This window comes from Neovison vison, chromosome 3 (genome assembly GCF_020171115.1).
Source record: "Neovison vison isolate M4711 chromosome 3, ASM_NN_V1, whole genome shotgun sequence".
Taxonomy (NCBI): Eukaryota; Metazoa; Chordata; class Mammalia; order Carnivora; family Mustelidae; genus Neogale; species Neogale vison.
In genome coordinates, this window is record NC_058093.1 from 168,471,214 (window position 1) to 168,488,186 (window position 16,973).

General features: G+C 37.1%; 1 protein-coding gene across 1 annotated transcript in view; it reads right to left on the reverse strand.

Annotated features, from left to right (window-relative positions):
- Positions 1–16,973, reverse strand: part of TAF4B (TATA-box binding protein associated factor 4b) — a 132,081-nt gene that overhangs the window by 101,132 nt on the left and 13,976 nt on the right. The window contains exons 3-7 of the mRNA XM_044243243.1: positions 15,998–16,105; positions 12,265–12,426; positions 12,044–12,166; positions 8,344–8,433; positions 4,598–5,212 (exon numbers count right to left, since the gene is read on the reverse strand). Coding sequence (XP_044099178.1) covers positions 4,598–5,212; positions 8,344–8,433; positions 12,044–12,166; positions 12,265–12,426; positions 15,998–16,105 — 1,098 coding nt within the window. The remainder of the gene's footprint in view (positions 1–4,597; positions 5,213–8,343; positions 8,434–12,043; positions 12,167–12,264; positions 12,427–15,997; positions 16,106–16,973) is intronic.

Here is a 16,973-nt window from a genome sequence, read left to right on the forward strand (position 1 = left end):
AAATTTAATTTAAATTATAATATTCAGTTTAAATTAAATTTAGCTTTTGCTCAACTATGAATAAAACAGTTTTTTCACAAATATCCTAAGAAAAACTTTTAAGCATCAAAACAGAAAGCTTCTAGTTACTATCTTCCCATCATCAGCAGACTATAGTACAATTCATCTACTTTCTTTCATTAACTTTTAAAGAAAGGTAAAAACATTAAGCTTAACATTTAGTTGGAGTGTGTAACATCATATAACACCTACCATACCAGAACTGATAGGTAACCAATAACACTAACCTTTACAAGAACTAGATTGCCAGATGAAATCACAGGAACTACTGATTAGGCCCATATTTCAAAAATTCAAGCATTTGAGGACCAAAATATACAAAGCAATGAACTACCGGCACAAAATGAAAATCTTTCATCTAAAGAAACTGTGAACAATTCCAGTTATTTCATTTGATAAGAATTCTAGCAGATCCCCAGAGGATAAAATATAATGTATTATTTGAAATGTATTATATGAAATGTATTATTTCATAAAATATTAATTATATAAAATCTAAACCCTGCAATGGGAGATTAAGAGGATCCTTATAAACTGAAAGTGTGATATTTAAAACATCCAGAAGGCAAGAAACCTCAACAATTATCCATAAAAACTAGTACATGCTAGAAATAAATAAAACATTAGGAAGAAGATTTTTTTTTAAGGTTTTATTTACTTGAGGGAGAGAATGAGAGGAGAGAGCATGAGATGGGAGAGGTCAAATGGAGAAGCAGACCCCCTGCCAAGCAGGGAGTCCAATATGGGACTAGATCCTGGGACTCTGGAATCATGACCTGAGCGGAAGGCAGTTGCTTAGCCAACTGAGCCACCCATGCACCCCTGGAAGAGGTTTTAAACTTTATGAGCAATCACTAAAGGAAATATACAAACAAAAGATTTTTTTAGAGAGTGTGTAGGTATGAGAAAGCAGGGTGGGGGGAGGGGCAAAGGGGGAGAGAGAGAGAGAAAGAACCTCAAGCAGGCTCCACACCCAGCACCAAGGGGTGGGGGGGGGGCCTCAATCTCATGACCCTGAGATCATGACCCAAGCCCAAATCAAGAGTCGCTTAACCAACTGAGCCACCCAGGCACCCCAGAAATAAATTTTAATTTAATATTAATTTAATATTGAACAATCATACTTGTATTCTTCAGCTCATTTTTGGAGACTACATCCTGAGTTGCACAAACCACAGATTTGATCCAGTATGGCAATTTCCATATTTTAAATTATTATTTGCCACATCTCTTATAAGTGCATTAAATGCTTTCTTATGTTTCTAGCACCCTGAATATTTTCCTCCCCATTTGTCTGGAATTAAATTGGACTATGGTTTATGATTTGAAAGAATGCTCTAATTCAATCCTCTCTGTGGCATTACCACACAGAATGGCTTATTTTGTGCCCTAGGTAAAAATGTGTTATAAAACAGATTACAATGAATCTTCAGTATCTAGGTGCTCTTCCTATTTTAAATAGGAAGGTATGAATACTGACAGACATCAAATTTGTTGAGTAAAATTAAAACAAAAGCCAAACAAGAAAGCAGAAATTCACCAGAAAAATTAAATCATTTCACATTTTTTTAAAGAATGAAAGCAGGAGGGGCACCTGGATGGCTCAGTGGGTTAAAGCCTCTGCCTTCGGCCCGGGTCATGATCCCAGGGTCCTGGGATGGAGCCCCACATCGGGCTCCCTGCTCCTCGGAGAACCTGCTTCCTCCTCTCTCTCTCTGCCTGCCTCTCTGCCTACTTGTGATCTCTATCTGTCAAATGAATAAATAAAATCTTTAAAAAAAAAAAAAAGAATGAAAGTAGGAAGTAAAAAAAAATCCCTAATATTTACCATTAGATTTTCTTTCTTTTCTTCCTTCCTTTCTGTCCCTCCCTCCCTTTCTTTCCCATCCATTCTTCCTTCCTTCCTTTCTTTTTCTCTCTTTCTTTCAATTTTAAGTAATCTTTACACCCAACATGGGGCTCAAACTCACAATCCTGAGATCAAAAGTCCTATCCTCCCTGGAATCAGCCAACAAGTTTCCCCCACTGAAAAATCTGTTTTATTTTTTCTTGATTGAAATTGTTTCTAATGTGTAACAAGTCAAACATACAAAATATAAATGTTGTCAAAATACTACTGCCAAAGTTTTCCTGTTTCAGGACACTCTAGAAACCCAGACGTTCTTTCATTAGTACCATAGCCTAATGGGAAAGACCCTGGGTTTTAGTCTAAGATTCAATACTTTCTGAGTGCCAGTGGATGGGTCACTTAATGTTTCCGGATTCTTGGTTTTCTCCCTGCCTTTTCTTCATTATAAAATTATTTAAAAACCTACAGTTAATACACGACATACATGCTTTTAAAACTCTACATAGCTATAAAGTGTTATTTCCCTTCAGGAACTAATACGGTATAGATGTTCAATAAAGATTAGCAATGATTCAAGAATCGCTTATGACCCATAAAAAGGATTTCAATTCTGTTCAGTTCTACCAAAAAGAGGCCTTTCCTTCAGGCAATGACTCTGTTTTCAGTGGTTCCCAAATTGGCTGCTCAGACTGATGTTTAAGAGTCACTGCTTCTAAAAAGGTTTCATCTCTGAGATTAAATTCAGACAACCCAAGAGAAACTGCAAGGCATACACACTTCTTGATTTGAAAATCGAACTCAGGGTAGGAAGGGATAAAAAATGGTAAGCACTCAGGAAATGACATTACTTCCTATCTACCCAAGAGTCTGACCGCTGTCCAAACTCATCTTTCCCTTTCATCTGTTTTTTTTTTTTTAAGATTTTATTTATTTATTTGACAGAGAGAGAGAAAGAGAGAGATCACAAGTAGGCAGAGAGGCAGGCAGAGAGAGAGGCAGAAGCAGGCTCCCTGCTGAGCGGAGAGCCCGATACGGGGCTCAATTCCAGGAATTTAAGATCGTGACCTGGGCTGAAGGCAGAGGCTTAACCCACTGAGCCATCCAGGCGCCCCTTCCCCTTTCATCTTATGCTCATAGCTGACCTCTGCCTCAAAGACAATCATCCACAGATATTCCTCTTCTCCCGATCAGACAACAAGGTTGGGAAGTTTACTTAGATTTTATTATCCCCAGAAGCAGAATAAACTAAAACAAAGAGATTCAACACACGGTCTTTAACATAAAGATTTACAAAAGCAAACAAGGCAATTACCAAAAATTAAAAGAACAGCTAGCTATTATGGTATAAGGTAAGCGAGTTTATTAAGAAATGCAATTTTTAATTAATTCACCATGTACTGTCTCCCACAAGTTAACAATAATTTCACAGTCTGTCTTGAATAAACTAGAATGTTTTAAATACTATGAAAATAAACTCACTAAAATGAGTCAGGAGGCCAGAAGGGGAACCTCTCACACCCTGTAACTAGTCACCAACTGCAGACCCCAACAGAAACGGGGGTACCTTGTATTCCCAACAGGAAGAAGCCCATCCTTTATCTGCAGGAGGAAGGAAGATTTTCACCTTGCCCAGCAACAGCTTAGCCAATGAGAGACTGTCACAATCCAGCCAATGAGAAGCCACTGCACTTCTGTTTACTCCAGTGGACTTCTGTTTGTAACAGCCTTTTCCAACTTCTGCCTTACCTGTGCAGGAGGCCTTTTTTTTTTTTTTTTTTTTTTTTTAAAAAACAAGGCCTTTCTTTGTTCTCTAGATCTGCCTATGGTTTTACTGTATCTTGCTTGTCCTGAATTCTAATTCTTTGCTATTCCCAAATAAACCCATTTTTATTGGTAAAATAACAGAAAGCTTTATTTCTAAGGTTAACAACACTAATTGATAAATAGTTAAGATTTCTTTCTTTCACCTAAGAAACTCTCAATCTACCAAGTTTAGGGAAAAAAAACACAACTTCAACTCATCTACTCCCGTTTCCCTCTCCCCTTAGCACATTTTTCTTGGGAAACGTTACCATAACATTACATCTGTAATAACCTTGCCCCAAAGATTTAGTCTGAATCTAATCTTGAGGAAACAATTAGACAAAACAAAGGACATTCTGCAAACTAGTGTAGGTACTTAAAGCTGTTACAACAGAATGAGCAAATACAAAAGGGCTGGGGAGCATGTTTTAGATTAAAGGAGCCTAAAGAGAAATGACAGGTAAATACAATACGCAGGTCTCTATCACAAACAATATCAGAAAAAAGGACATTATTAGCTATAACTGACACTGTTGGGACAGCTGGGAAAAAAATTATACCAGTATTAAATATTTAAGTGTAAAGTAAGTGCAAGGCCATTATGTTAAAAAAAAAAATCATTTTCCTTAAGAGATACACAGTACTTAGAGGTACAATGTCACAACTACTGCAATTAACTCTAAAATGTTTCAAGAAAAAGTTCTGTGTGTGTGCTTATGTGTGTGAATAGAGAGAGGAAGAGACTCAGCAAATGTGATAAAATGTTAACAACTATTCAAACTCCATTGAGGATACTCAGGGGCTCGTTTTACTAGTATTGCCAATTTTCTGAATGTTTGAAATTTTCAAAAGAAAAAACTGAAGAAGAAATGAAATGTTACTCACTAGTTGTTTGACTTTAACTGCCTGTGGAATCGCAGCTGGCTGTGAAAGGATGGGGCCTGGCTGCGCAAGTTTGATCTGTACAGGAGCAATGACGGCCTTGTCAGATGTGGTCCCAGCAGAAGTAACAACAGGTTTCACAGATGGAAGACAGATAGCTGCTGCTGAAGTTTCTCCGAAAGTTACTGATGGAAGGGCCAACGTGACTGCTGTCCCAGAGACAACTGGCTTCTCAGGCTGAAGCGAGACTGCTGTAACTGTGTTCTGAATAGATGTCACAAGCGGTTTTGGAGTCTGAAGCAAAACAGTCCCAGCTGTTGTTCCTCCTGGTACAGCAGCTGGACCCACAGAATGAAGTGTCACAACTCCAGTTTTTGTTCCCCCTGGACCAGCAAGTGGATTCAGAGTCGACACTGACACAGTACTGGGTGTTGTTGCTCCAGAAACAATGATGGGTTTTTCAGATTGGATTGAGCAAACTGTTGTTGTCACCACAGGAGAAGTTGTTGCTGTTGTGGTACAGGTAGCAATGACTACCTCGTTAGAGGTCTGCTGAACACACTGCTGAATAAAGCTCTGGGAGTTGGGCATGAGTTGTCGTAAGGCAATCACACTTTTCTAGAAATAGGGGAGAAAAAAGAACCTGATAACCAAACAAATTAGCTCCTAGTAAATTAGAATTACTTTGTATTTCAGAGCTTTACAACATAAGATAAATCAGAAGCATATCAGGTATTTCAGTTGAGGAAACCTGGTATCACTTGGCAGTCATATCCTAACAATATCCAGGATACAACCAATTTAAAGCCCACAAGTACTTTATTTTTCAATACAAAATTATTACCGCTCAGTATTAAATTTATTTTATATCCCTCAAGATCAATTTGGTAAAATAAAGCACTGTGTCATACTTGTTTGTATTTACTTATCCCCCATAATAGATAACTAATAATTTTTCTATCAGTAAGTTTCTTTACATGACAACAGAATCTTTAAAAAAAAAGTTTTTGTTAAATAACTTTCAAACTGTGGATAAAAACAGTCTCTAAATCAAAATAAAACTAATACATGGGAAGCCTGGGTGGCTCAGTCAGTTAACTGTCTGCCTTCAGCTCGGGTTATAATCCCGGAGTCTTGGAACGGAGTCGTGCATCGGGTTCCTTCCTCAGTGAAGAGCCTGCTTCTCCCTCTGCCCTGCTGCTCCCCCTGCTTGTGCTCTTTCTGTGATAAATAAATAAAAGCTTTAAAAAAATAATAAAATAAAGCAAATACAAACACGGGCAATTTCCTTAATGGAGCTAGAATATTTTCTGACTAGATTTTAAGTTGGTATCTCTCCTTGTATCTTTCTAAAAGAGTAAAGGCAATTTGAACTAAAAAGTAGAACACTGCCTTTTTATCCCTGAGCGTTTTGTTTCTTTTGTTTTTGAGTAAGGGGGAAAAAAATGGAAAAGGAGTTAGATAGCAGATTATCTTTTGGTGAATTCAAGGGCTATGTGGAAGTTTCCCTATTCTGATACTTAAACAAAAGCAGTCTGACTGAATTTTAGAAGCAAATGAGAACCACTGTTATTTTCTTCCTTTTAGTTACATCTTTTACTTTTTTATTAAAAAAGGATTTAGAAGTTCTTCTCTGAAGGTTTTCAAATATGTATATAAATAGTAACAAAGGAAAATAAGAAGCAGAAAGTCTCATAATCTTTTTCCAAACTTAAAAAATAGTGGAAAACAAGCTGCTTTGGAAATATATAAAAAAATGAAGTGATCTATTAAATTTAAGCTAGAAATCTAATATGAAGGGGTCCTGAGAAAAACACAATTGGAACAAATGTTAAAATAATCAGACTCGGAGAAATTTTTACAAAAAATGTATATTAAATTATCTCTTGATCAGCTGGCCAGAGATTAAACGCTAAATCCCTCACCTCTATGCAACATTCAATGCCCCAAATGTGGGAGGGGGGGGTGTCCTAAGGAAACAAATCACAAGGCTTAATAGGTCCTTAGAAAATACATACAAATCAAAAAAACTTCAGTTTTATTTGGTAACTTAAAAGTATTGTTACCTAGCAAGTAGAGTCAGATAGGATAAATTCTGGACCTCTAAGTTTGACAAAAAATTAGTCGATATAAACAGTGTTTGAATCTCTAAAATGAAAAATACTATAATATCTACTACGTAGTATTCTCAAAAGACAGATACGAAAAATAAGTGCAAACAATCCAAATTAAAAGTAAAGTATCTAGCATAGCATTGGACGAATAATAAGAACATACATGATCTCCTCCCTTCTCCTCCAGTTATCTCCAATGAGTATGAAATACAGATAAATGTAAGAGTTGTCAGCATTAATGTAGACAACCTACTGCCCAAAGAACTTTTGCACTGAAAGGGACCCAAGGAAGAACTGCCTCTAATTTCTCAATCAAGAGGATCATCCAAAAACAGGGCACTAGTCATTTGATATTAAGTATTATGCTGAACCTTCAACCTCCCTTTCCCTATCTCCTCTAGCTGAAACATTCTGTTTCTTTAGCCACATTTTATATCACATGATTGGCACCCTCCTAATCAATGTGCTCACCCTTCTATTGACATTTCCATTATCTTAAGATGCTTCTGGAAATGTGCTCCATTTCCCTTCCCACTCTTTTTTTTAATGAGGCAACCAAAAGGAGTCTTCCACTACAGCGCCTCTTTCATCTCCTCTAGACAATCAAACCAAATAGTCCTCTTTAATTTTTTTAAGAAATATTCATTTATTTGGGGGACAGAGAGAGACCAAGAGAGCAAGTATGAGCAGGAGCGGCCGTGAGAGAGGGAGAGAGAATCTTGAGTGCACTCCACACTGAGCCCGACCATGGGCTCAATCTTAAAACCCTGAGATCACGACCAGAGCCAAAACCAAGAGTCTAAGCGCCCCTAAACCAAATATTTCTAATGGCCACTCCTCATTCCATTATTTCAAAATTTATGGGATAATTCTGTGGTTCATTGTAATTCCAGTTCTTTAATGACTTTTAAAATTTCAACTTGATTCCTCTTCAGCTTCTGAGTATCCAAAAAAATATATTTTTATAGTCTCTTGTTATCAAATTACTGTTTCACATCAAAATTCTATTTAATTCAACAAATCTTAGAAAAGAGTATGCTTACTAACAACATAAGTCAATTTTTTAAAAGGTTTTATTTATTTATTTGACAGAGATCACAAGTAGGCAGAGAGGCAGGCCGAGAGAGAGGGGAACCAGGCTCCCCACCAAGCAGAGAGCCCGATGCAGGGCTCAATCCCAGGACCCTGAGACCATGACCCGAGCTAAAAGCAGAGGCCTAACCCTCTGAGCCACCCAGGTGCCCCATAAGTCAATTTTTTAAGAATAACAGCTTTCCCACCAAATCTGGCACTATTTGATTTATTATTTCTAGGAGAAGATGAGTCATTAGCACAAAGGAGAAGGCCCTATTTTAAAGGAAAAGTCAAGCCTTTGAAGATGTAAGCTTTACCAATATAATCATTATGTTATGTTCATGAATGAGAAGCTGGTTTTGTTTTCCCAAAGTGTTTCAATCCAAAGAATATGAACTATGAACATTCTTAACAGATTGCAACATTTGAGAGCTTTCTCCTCCACGGTTAGTAACTTCACATAGCTATCATATTGAAATATTAAGGATTCCAATTATTTTTAAAATTTATTTTAAGGAAATCTAACTCAAATAATTTCTTCAAAGTAACACGTAACTTTACCTTAAGAAAAGGAACTAGATGAGGCTGAGGTGAAGACTTGAGTTCAATATACAGTTGTCTAGTAAATTCTTCTGCTTCAATTTTTGCATCCTGAGGAACAGGAGAAAGAAAAACACTTTTAGGTTTACAAATATTTTAACAGAGGAAAGGTATGTTTATTATCTCATGATTGATGTAAGCAAGTAAAAGACCTACCTGTACTGTGAAAACTGTAAGACACTAATGAAAGAAACTGAAAAGACCACAAATAAATGGAACCATACACTGTGTTCATGCACTGAAAGAATTAATACTATTAAGATGTCCATACTACCCAAAGAAATCTACAGTTTCAATTCAATCCCTATCAAAATACCAATAGCATTTTTCACAGAGCTAGAACAAATAATCCCAAAATTTGTGGGGAACCACAAAAGACTCTGAATAGCCAAAGCAATCTTGAACAAAGCTGGAGGTATCACAATTCCAGAATTCAAATTCTATTACAAAGCTATAATAATCAAAACAGTATGGTACTGACACAAAACAGACACAGAGATCAATGGAACGGAATCGAGAGATAAGAAATAAACCCACAATTTTATGGTCAATTAATCTACAATAAAGAAGACGAGAATATACAATGGGGAAAAGATAGTCTCTTCAATAAAGGGTGTTGTGAAAATTGGACAGCTGTATGCATAAGAATGAAACTGGACAACTTCCTTAAACCATACCCCAAAATCCACTCAAAATGGATTAAGGGCTTAAATGTGAGGCCTGAAACTATAAATGTCCTAGAAGAAAACACAGGTGGTAACCCCTGGACATTAGCCTTAGCAGTATTTTTCTGAATATGCCTTCTTAGGCAAAGGAAATAAAAGCAAAAATAAACCACTGAGACTACATCAAACTGAAAAGCTTCTGCAGAATAAAGGAAACGATCAACAAAACAAAAAGGCAACTTATTGAATAGGGAGAAGAGTTCGCAAATGACATATCTGATAAAGGGTTAAGATCCAAAATAAATTCATAGAACTCAATTACCAAAACTAATCTGATTAACAACAGACTGAGGACCTGAACAGATGTATTTCCGAAGAAAACTTAGGATGGCCAAAAGACAAATGAAAAATGCTCAACATTACTAATCATCAGAGAAATGAAAATAAAAACCACAATGATATATTACCTCACACCAGTCAAAATGGCTAATACCAAAAGGATAAGAAATAACAAGTGTTGGCAAGGATTGTAGAGAAAAGTAACTGTTGGTAGGAATATAAATTGGTGTAGTCACCGTGGAAAACAGTATGAAGGTTTCTCAAAAATTTTTAAATTGAAATAACACACGATCCAGTAATACTACGTCTGGGTTATTTACCCAAAGAAAACAAAAACACTGATTTGTAAAGATATATGCATTCCTATGTTTATAGCAGCACTGTTTACAATAGCCAAGACATGAAAGCAACCAAGTGTCCATTAATAGATGACTAGATAAAGAAGATGTAGTATATGCATACAATGAAATATTACTCAGCCATAAAATAGAATGAGATCTTGCCATTCACAACATGGATGGACTTAGAGGGTATTAGGCTAAGTGAAATAAGTCAGACAGAGAAAGACAAATACGCTAAGATTTCAAATATATGTGTAACTTCAAAAAAATAATACAAACAAAAAAAGATACAACACAGAGCACAAACTGGGGAGTGGAGTAGGGAGATGGGCAAAATAGGTGAGTGGTTAAAGAAGGGAAAACTTCTAGTTATAAAATAAGAAAATAAGAGGGATAAAAAGTACAGCTTAGGAAATATAGCCAATAATATTGTAATAACTTTTTACAGTGACAGATGGTAACTATGCTGATGCCATATTTTGTAATGTTAATAATTACCAAATCACCATATTCTACACCTGACAGTAACATAATATTTATGTTAACTATACTTCAATCAAAAATTAAAAATTTAAGTTAACTGAAATTTTAAAAAATGCTTGGAAGTTAAAAATTTACTTATAGGACTTATAATTTTAAATATCTAAAAGAGTTATCCCAAGTGGAAAACTAACCATTTTAAATGTGCTCTATTTCTAACAAATTATAGGTAGCACAAAAAACAGTAGTAAAGATGTTTTAATATTTATAAATTAGGGGTGCTTGGGTGGCTCAGTGGGTTAAAGCCTCCGCCTTCGGCTCAGGTCATGATCTCAGGGTCCTGGGATCGAGCCCCGCATCGGACTCTCTGCTCATTGGGGAGCCTGCTTCCTCCTCTCTCTCACTCTGCCTGCCTCTCTGCCTACTTGTGATCTCTCTCTGTCAAATAAATAAATAAAATCTTAAAAAATATATATTTATAAATTATATTTGTTTTCCAGTGCAATATTTGAAATATACACATTTTCTGCTGGGAAAAAGTAACCATTTTTATACAAAAAATACACAAAATTCTCATTATACAGTCAGAGAAATGTGTAGATTTTAGTACTTAAAAAAACCCAAAACTGTGTTTGTCAATTACACCCTCAGCATATTTCTTAAGCATAGAATATGCAACATTTGCTAATTTCCACCTTCATCTGATTTAATGTACCTAAGCAATTTACCTGAAAGAGGATATAAAAAGCGATTGATATATAACTTAACAGCTAAAAAACACAGCATCTTGGAACTTGGGACACAAAGATCATTATATTTATTACTCCGCTCATCTTACAGAAAAGGAAACTAAAACTTAAGAAAGTTCACTTACTTCCACAGGTTACAAAGTATGTTGTTTGGACTTAAGAGAACTGAATTTCATCATTTGTTCATAGCCTGGCTTTCTGGCATTCGCAATTCCATTAACAATATTTTATTTGACCAAAGAGTCAACTTTCTGTCCAAGGCTTTTTTTTTTTTTTTAAGATTTTTAAAATTGGTTTCAGAGAGAAAGAGTACATGTGGAGTGGCAGAGGGAGAGAGAGAATCCTCAAGCAGACTCCCTGCTGAGCATGAAGCCTGACATGGGGCTTGATCCCAGGGCTCTGAGATCACGATCTGAGCCAAATTCAAGAGTCAGACACTCAACCAACTGAGCCAACCAGGCACCCTTCCCCAAGGCCCTTTTTTTTTTTTAAGATTTTATTTATTTATTTGACAAAGATTACAAGTAGGCACAGAGACAGGCAGAGAGAGAGAGGGAAGCAGGCTCTCAACTGAGCAGAGACCCCGACACGGGGCTCGATCCCAGGACCCCGAGATCATGACCAGAGCCGAAGGCAGAGGCCCAACCCACTGAGCCACCCAGGCGCCCCCCCAAGGCCCTTTTAAGCTACGGCATATACGAGTAATGTAATAGATTTACTTGTTTCAGATTTATTATCATTACATATTAAAAAGCAAAAGCTTACCCCAAAAAATCCATCTATAATAAACCTCATTTAAAGATAAGTCCCATTTAAAACATGTTCTACAGGGCGCCTGGGTGGCTCAGTGGGTTAAGCCGCTGCCTTCGGCTCAGGTCATGATCTCAGGGTCCTGGGATCGAGGCCCGCATCGGGCTCTCTGCTCAGCAGGGAGCCTGCTTCCTTCTCTCTCTCTGCCTGCCTCTCTGCCTGCTTGTAATCTCTCTCTGTCAAATAAATAAATAAAATCTTTAAAAAAAATAAAAATAAAAATAAAACATGTTCTACAAATTCTTACAGAATTTAAGCTTTCATAATACTAACTTACCAAAAGTTGTTCCACCAGTTTCTTTACATTCTGCCCCATTTCTGGGGACTGTGATCCACTACATGCTAGTTTTATTAACATTGCAAGGAAGTTCTTACATTTCTTCACATTTTCTAGCATCGCCTAAATAGAGAAATACAAACACAAACGTTAGCTGGAAAACAGAATTCAAGAAAATTTGTAAAGAGACATAGTCATGGAAGATGGAGAGAAGAGCTTACCGGAGAAAGACTTGTCTGAGCAGCTGCTGAGTTCTCTGCTTTGAGACTGGGCTCATTTGAGGGGGCAGCTGATGCTCCCAAAGTTGAAGGCTTCAAGGTAGTTACAGAATTCAACGGCTTTACAGGAGTAACAGTGACAACATTTGTTGGCACAGCTACAGACTGAAATTAAAAGTAGTGCACAATTAGATATGTATTACTATGAACTGTACCACAGCAGGTGCCTCACTTCCCACTTACCAGGCTACAAATGGATCTTGACATCTTTGCTTTCATGTTACGCTCTACTAGTCTAAGGCATCGGAACACTGTTGTAAGAGCTCTGGATTTCAGTAGATCTGGGTTTTATTCTCATCTACCCTACCTACTTTATCTTTTTCTTTTATGTTCAATTAGCCAGCATATCTACCTACCTACTTTTCCCTGACACCTACTGAGTGTTGACCTCAAGCAAGTTACTTAATCTTGCTAATCCTCTGATTCTGTAAAAAAACAAGGATAGAAATGGTACCTCCCTATTCTTCTAGGGTTGTTTCTGAAAAACAGTACCAAGAGCATGGTCCTCAAAACACATTATTAATAATTCTCTAAAAAGAATTTGAAATAATAAGTCTTTATATGAAAATATAGAATATTCTATTCCACAATTTTCTGCTTTTTCTTAAGTATAAAGCAGAGAGATCTACTGATCATCTTATATTCAGATAAGCTGCTTTTATGTAGACTATCAGAGTAAGCATAATGAATATTACAAACTTTGATATCTTATTTTCACACTGACAAGAATTTTGGTTAGGTCTTCCACCTTCTATTGAAATGAGGTGTGATTATAGCACCACCTGCAGGATAAAAGGTTTAATACATGAAATCACAAGTAAGGCAAAAATTTAGACAACCCTGAGTTAAAGCAAAAATCTTATTTTAGAACAAATACTGAAAATTACAGAACATGGGTAAAGTTTGAAGGTGATAGGGGAGACAACAGTATTTACAAATGACTCAGAAAACTGAAATTGCACCATGATTTTAAATATTTGTATACTAGACGCCTACAACACAAAAAGGTCAGGTTGCAATCACCTTTGAGAATATTTCCTTTGCTAACAGTCAAAATAAGTGCAAATGTACACCAAAATTTTCCACTTTAGAAAGACTGGAGCCTATATTAGATGAAGCATGCTTTAAGGGTAAAAATGGGGAAAGAAAAAACACGGATTAATGATGAAAACTAGATGATGAAATGTTAAGCAAAAAAGGTAAAATTAAAAATTGTACCTAAATTAGTAAACTATTATTAAAGTAGATCTCAAGGCAACAATGAAAATGAGTCACCTTCCTATTCCTAGCTTTAGTCTTGCTCTCCAAGGACAACTACTGTGCAGTTTCTCTGAATCCTTTTGGAGACTGTCAAATAAATTTTTTCAGGTTAATCTATAGTAATTAAATACTCTTTCTTCAGTGAGTCTATATTAACCCCTGCCATTAACCCCTTAAACTACTATTAAAGAAAGCATAATCTAAACATTTAGCTAGTGATTATGATTACCTTTCTGGACCAATGGGAAGCGTTCCTCAGGGAACCTCAAAGTTCCTCTCCCTTATGAAGCAAAATAAGGGTCAATGAAATGTGAGCTCAGAAAAAGCATCCTTTTTTTTTGTGAAGAGAGGAAGCATTTATGGCATTTCTACTTTCCTTGTTAATATTTTACTGTCTCTAGTACAAAATCTGTCCTTCATAACTTTTTTTTTTTTTTAAGATTTTCTTTATTTGACAGAGAGATCACAAGGAGGAAGAAAGGCAGGAAGAGACAGAAGGGGAAGCAGGCTCCCCACAAAGCAGAGAGCCTGATGCGAGGCTCAAACCCAGGACCCTGAGATCATGACCTGAGCTGAAGGCAGAGGCTTAACCCAGTGAGCCACCCAGGTGCCCCTTCATCGCTCTTTCTAATATAGCTATTAGCTGTACCTTACCAGATACCTGCACCTCCCATGCCAACTCTTCCTCTTAAGAGGCACAGGGAGGCACACAACCCCAGTCTACTCTACCTACATAATCCCACTGCAGTAATGGGTGGACCATCTTAAACTCAAACATAACTCCTGATATTATAGCCCAGCCCATTCTATTTCCATGCTTTGAGAGACCACACTGGCACTGATGATGAAATGTCTGGGGGGTGTGACTTAGAAGCTGGCAGCCTACAAAGTATCAGAACAGCCTGTAGAGGGCACAGGTGAGGTGCAAACTCAGTATTAAAGGAAGATGGAATTCCATCCTCCAAGACTCAGTGTAAACTGTATCAACAAATTCTTTATGGTACTGTCTCCAATAGAGACCAAGCAATAGAGGAGCAGAGGGATGAATGGGAATCATCCATGAATGGATGAATGCCTCCTGGGTACTTCAGGTTCCTAGCGTCCAGGGAACAACAGTAAAGAATCATTATTGTGGCAGGCGTAAGTGACCTGACATCTAGAATAGGTAGAGTTGCTATTACACAATAAAGACTGAGAACAGGGACGCCTGGGTGGCGCAGTTGGTTGGACGACTGCCTTCGGCTCAGGGCGTGATCCTGGAGTCCCAGGATCGAGTCCCACATCAGGCTCCCAGCTCCATGGGGAGTCTGCTTCGCTCTCTGACCTTCTCCTCACTCATGCTCTTTCTCACTGTCTCTCTCTCTCAAATAAATAAATAAAATCTTTAAAAAAAAAAAAAAATTTAAATAAAGACTGAGAACAGTATGTGTGGTGAATGAAACTAGGTGATCCAGTTAAGCACCTGCTGGCATTTCCTTGCCCAATTGTATGACCAGTGGACAAGTCCAGTAACTCTTGCTTCAAGAAAGCATGGGGATTAGGACCTCAGATCTCTCAGGGATTAAGGTCTGGTCACACTACCAGTTAAGTTACCAAGACCAGCAGAGTTATTGAGATTGGAGGGAATCTAGAATGAATAGAATAGGGTAGTGAAGGAAGGACATGATGACTATCAGCCACAGTGGTGGGGGACTGTAGTTTATCCTAGTACCTCCTCTTCTTTGTTTCCCCAAGGAAGAAACCCACTGGAATCCCAAAAGATCTGGCCTCTAACATGGTTCAGGAAGTAGCACCCAGGGACACAAGAATTAAACCATGATATGCCATTAAAAGGAAATCTGTGTTGTCTCAGCTGTTGGGAATGCTATTATGTCAGATGCCAATTCTTTCAGAGTTTGTTTCACCTACAGAGAATTACCCTGCCCAACAGCACAACTCTCCCTGTGGAGTTGACAACCAGTGACTTATCACAGAGAGCGAATTAAGGCCCAGCTGACCAATGCTGGCACACGGTAGAACTCTGACAGGCCATATTTCCCCCACCTAGTTGGCAGAGGCTTTACTGGGCCTGCATCTATTCAAAGTCTTACTCTCCTTCCCTTCCACAGATATTAACAACTAATAAATACCTCCTATGCCAAAATTCTATCCCAGCAACTGCTTCTAGACACACTGACATATGGTTATTAGATGCATTTGTATTAATTTAATACATTCAAATAAAACTGATATTTTAAGAATATACACCATCTTTATCTTGTGTTTTCCACACCTCCAATAGTTCCCACTTTGGTAAGTGTCACCAAGTATCACTGACTTGCTTTCTTCAAGGTCACATGGTCATTGTGGCAACTCAGAGAAAGATGATGAGACAAAAAACCAGTGCATGCATGAACACAAGTCAGTCACAACTTACTTGTACTGAGGAAGGCTTTGGAACAGTGGTTACCGCAGTAGTTCCTATTTGTGCCAATTTTTTAACAGGTGCCACTGCCACTTTCTTAATTAACTGTGAACTAGAATTCTGGAGGGGGAAGAGAGGAGAGAGAATAGTCATCAGCATTAATAATTTTAAATCAATCAGTGCTGCAGAAAAACATTAAACATTAAAACACTTCACCATAGCAAACTTCTCTGTTATAACTGGCTTTACAACCTTAGAGATTTTAAGCACATTCACCACTATGAACCTAACTGGTCAACTGGCCAACTGACACCCATTTCGTACTCCTAAGGTGGCAGTTGATTTAACAAATAAATATCACAGTATTTTAGCATTAAAATGTTGAACTTTATTCTTTGGCTTTTAGAGAAGATAAATGTATTCTTATTTATCATCTAATTATAAACAAAAATCTATATTCTCAACTCACAGCAGCTGATAAAGCAAATTAGAAAGGAAAGGAGCAGCTGTCACTGAACGGTAACAGTAACAGAGAAAATAGTCAGGAACCTGGAACCAAATACTAGGAAAGCATAAAATGAGGGCTAGCAGGGGAAGTGGACAGAACTACCAAAGAATATTACCACAGAATACTATGCAATCCTTCCTTAGGATGAGCCTGACTCGTCAAGAAAATGTTATACTATAGTCAGCATTTATTTTACTGAGAAAGATACCATTAAAATTTTTTATTGTATTTTTTTATTATATTTTTTCTTTTTCTTTCCTTTTTTTGTGTAAAAAAAATTTTTTTAACCTGACATACAAGATGAATTTTAGTTATCTGGAAAAATTATTATGTATGTACTAACACCACCAACTAATGAAATATTACAGATTTCTGAATTTCTTAAAAAATCAGTCCTGTAAGATATGTATAAAAATGAATACTATAAACTGTAGTGTTAATATTTTACCACAAACTAAAATTGAAACAGAATGATTATCT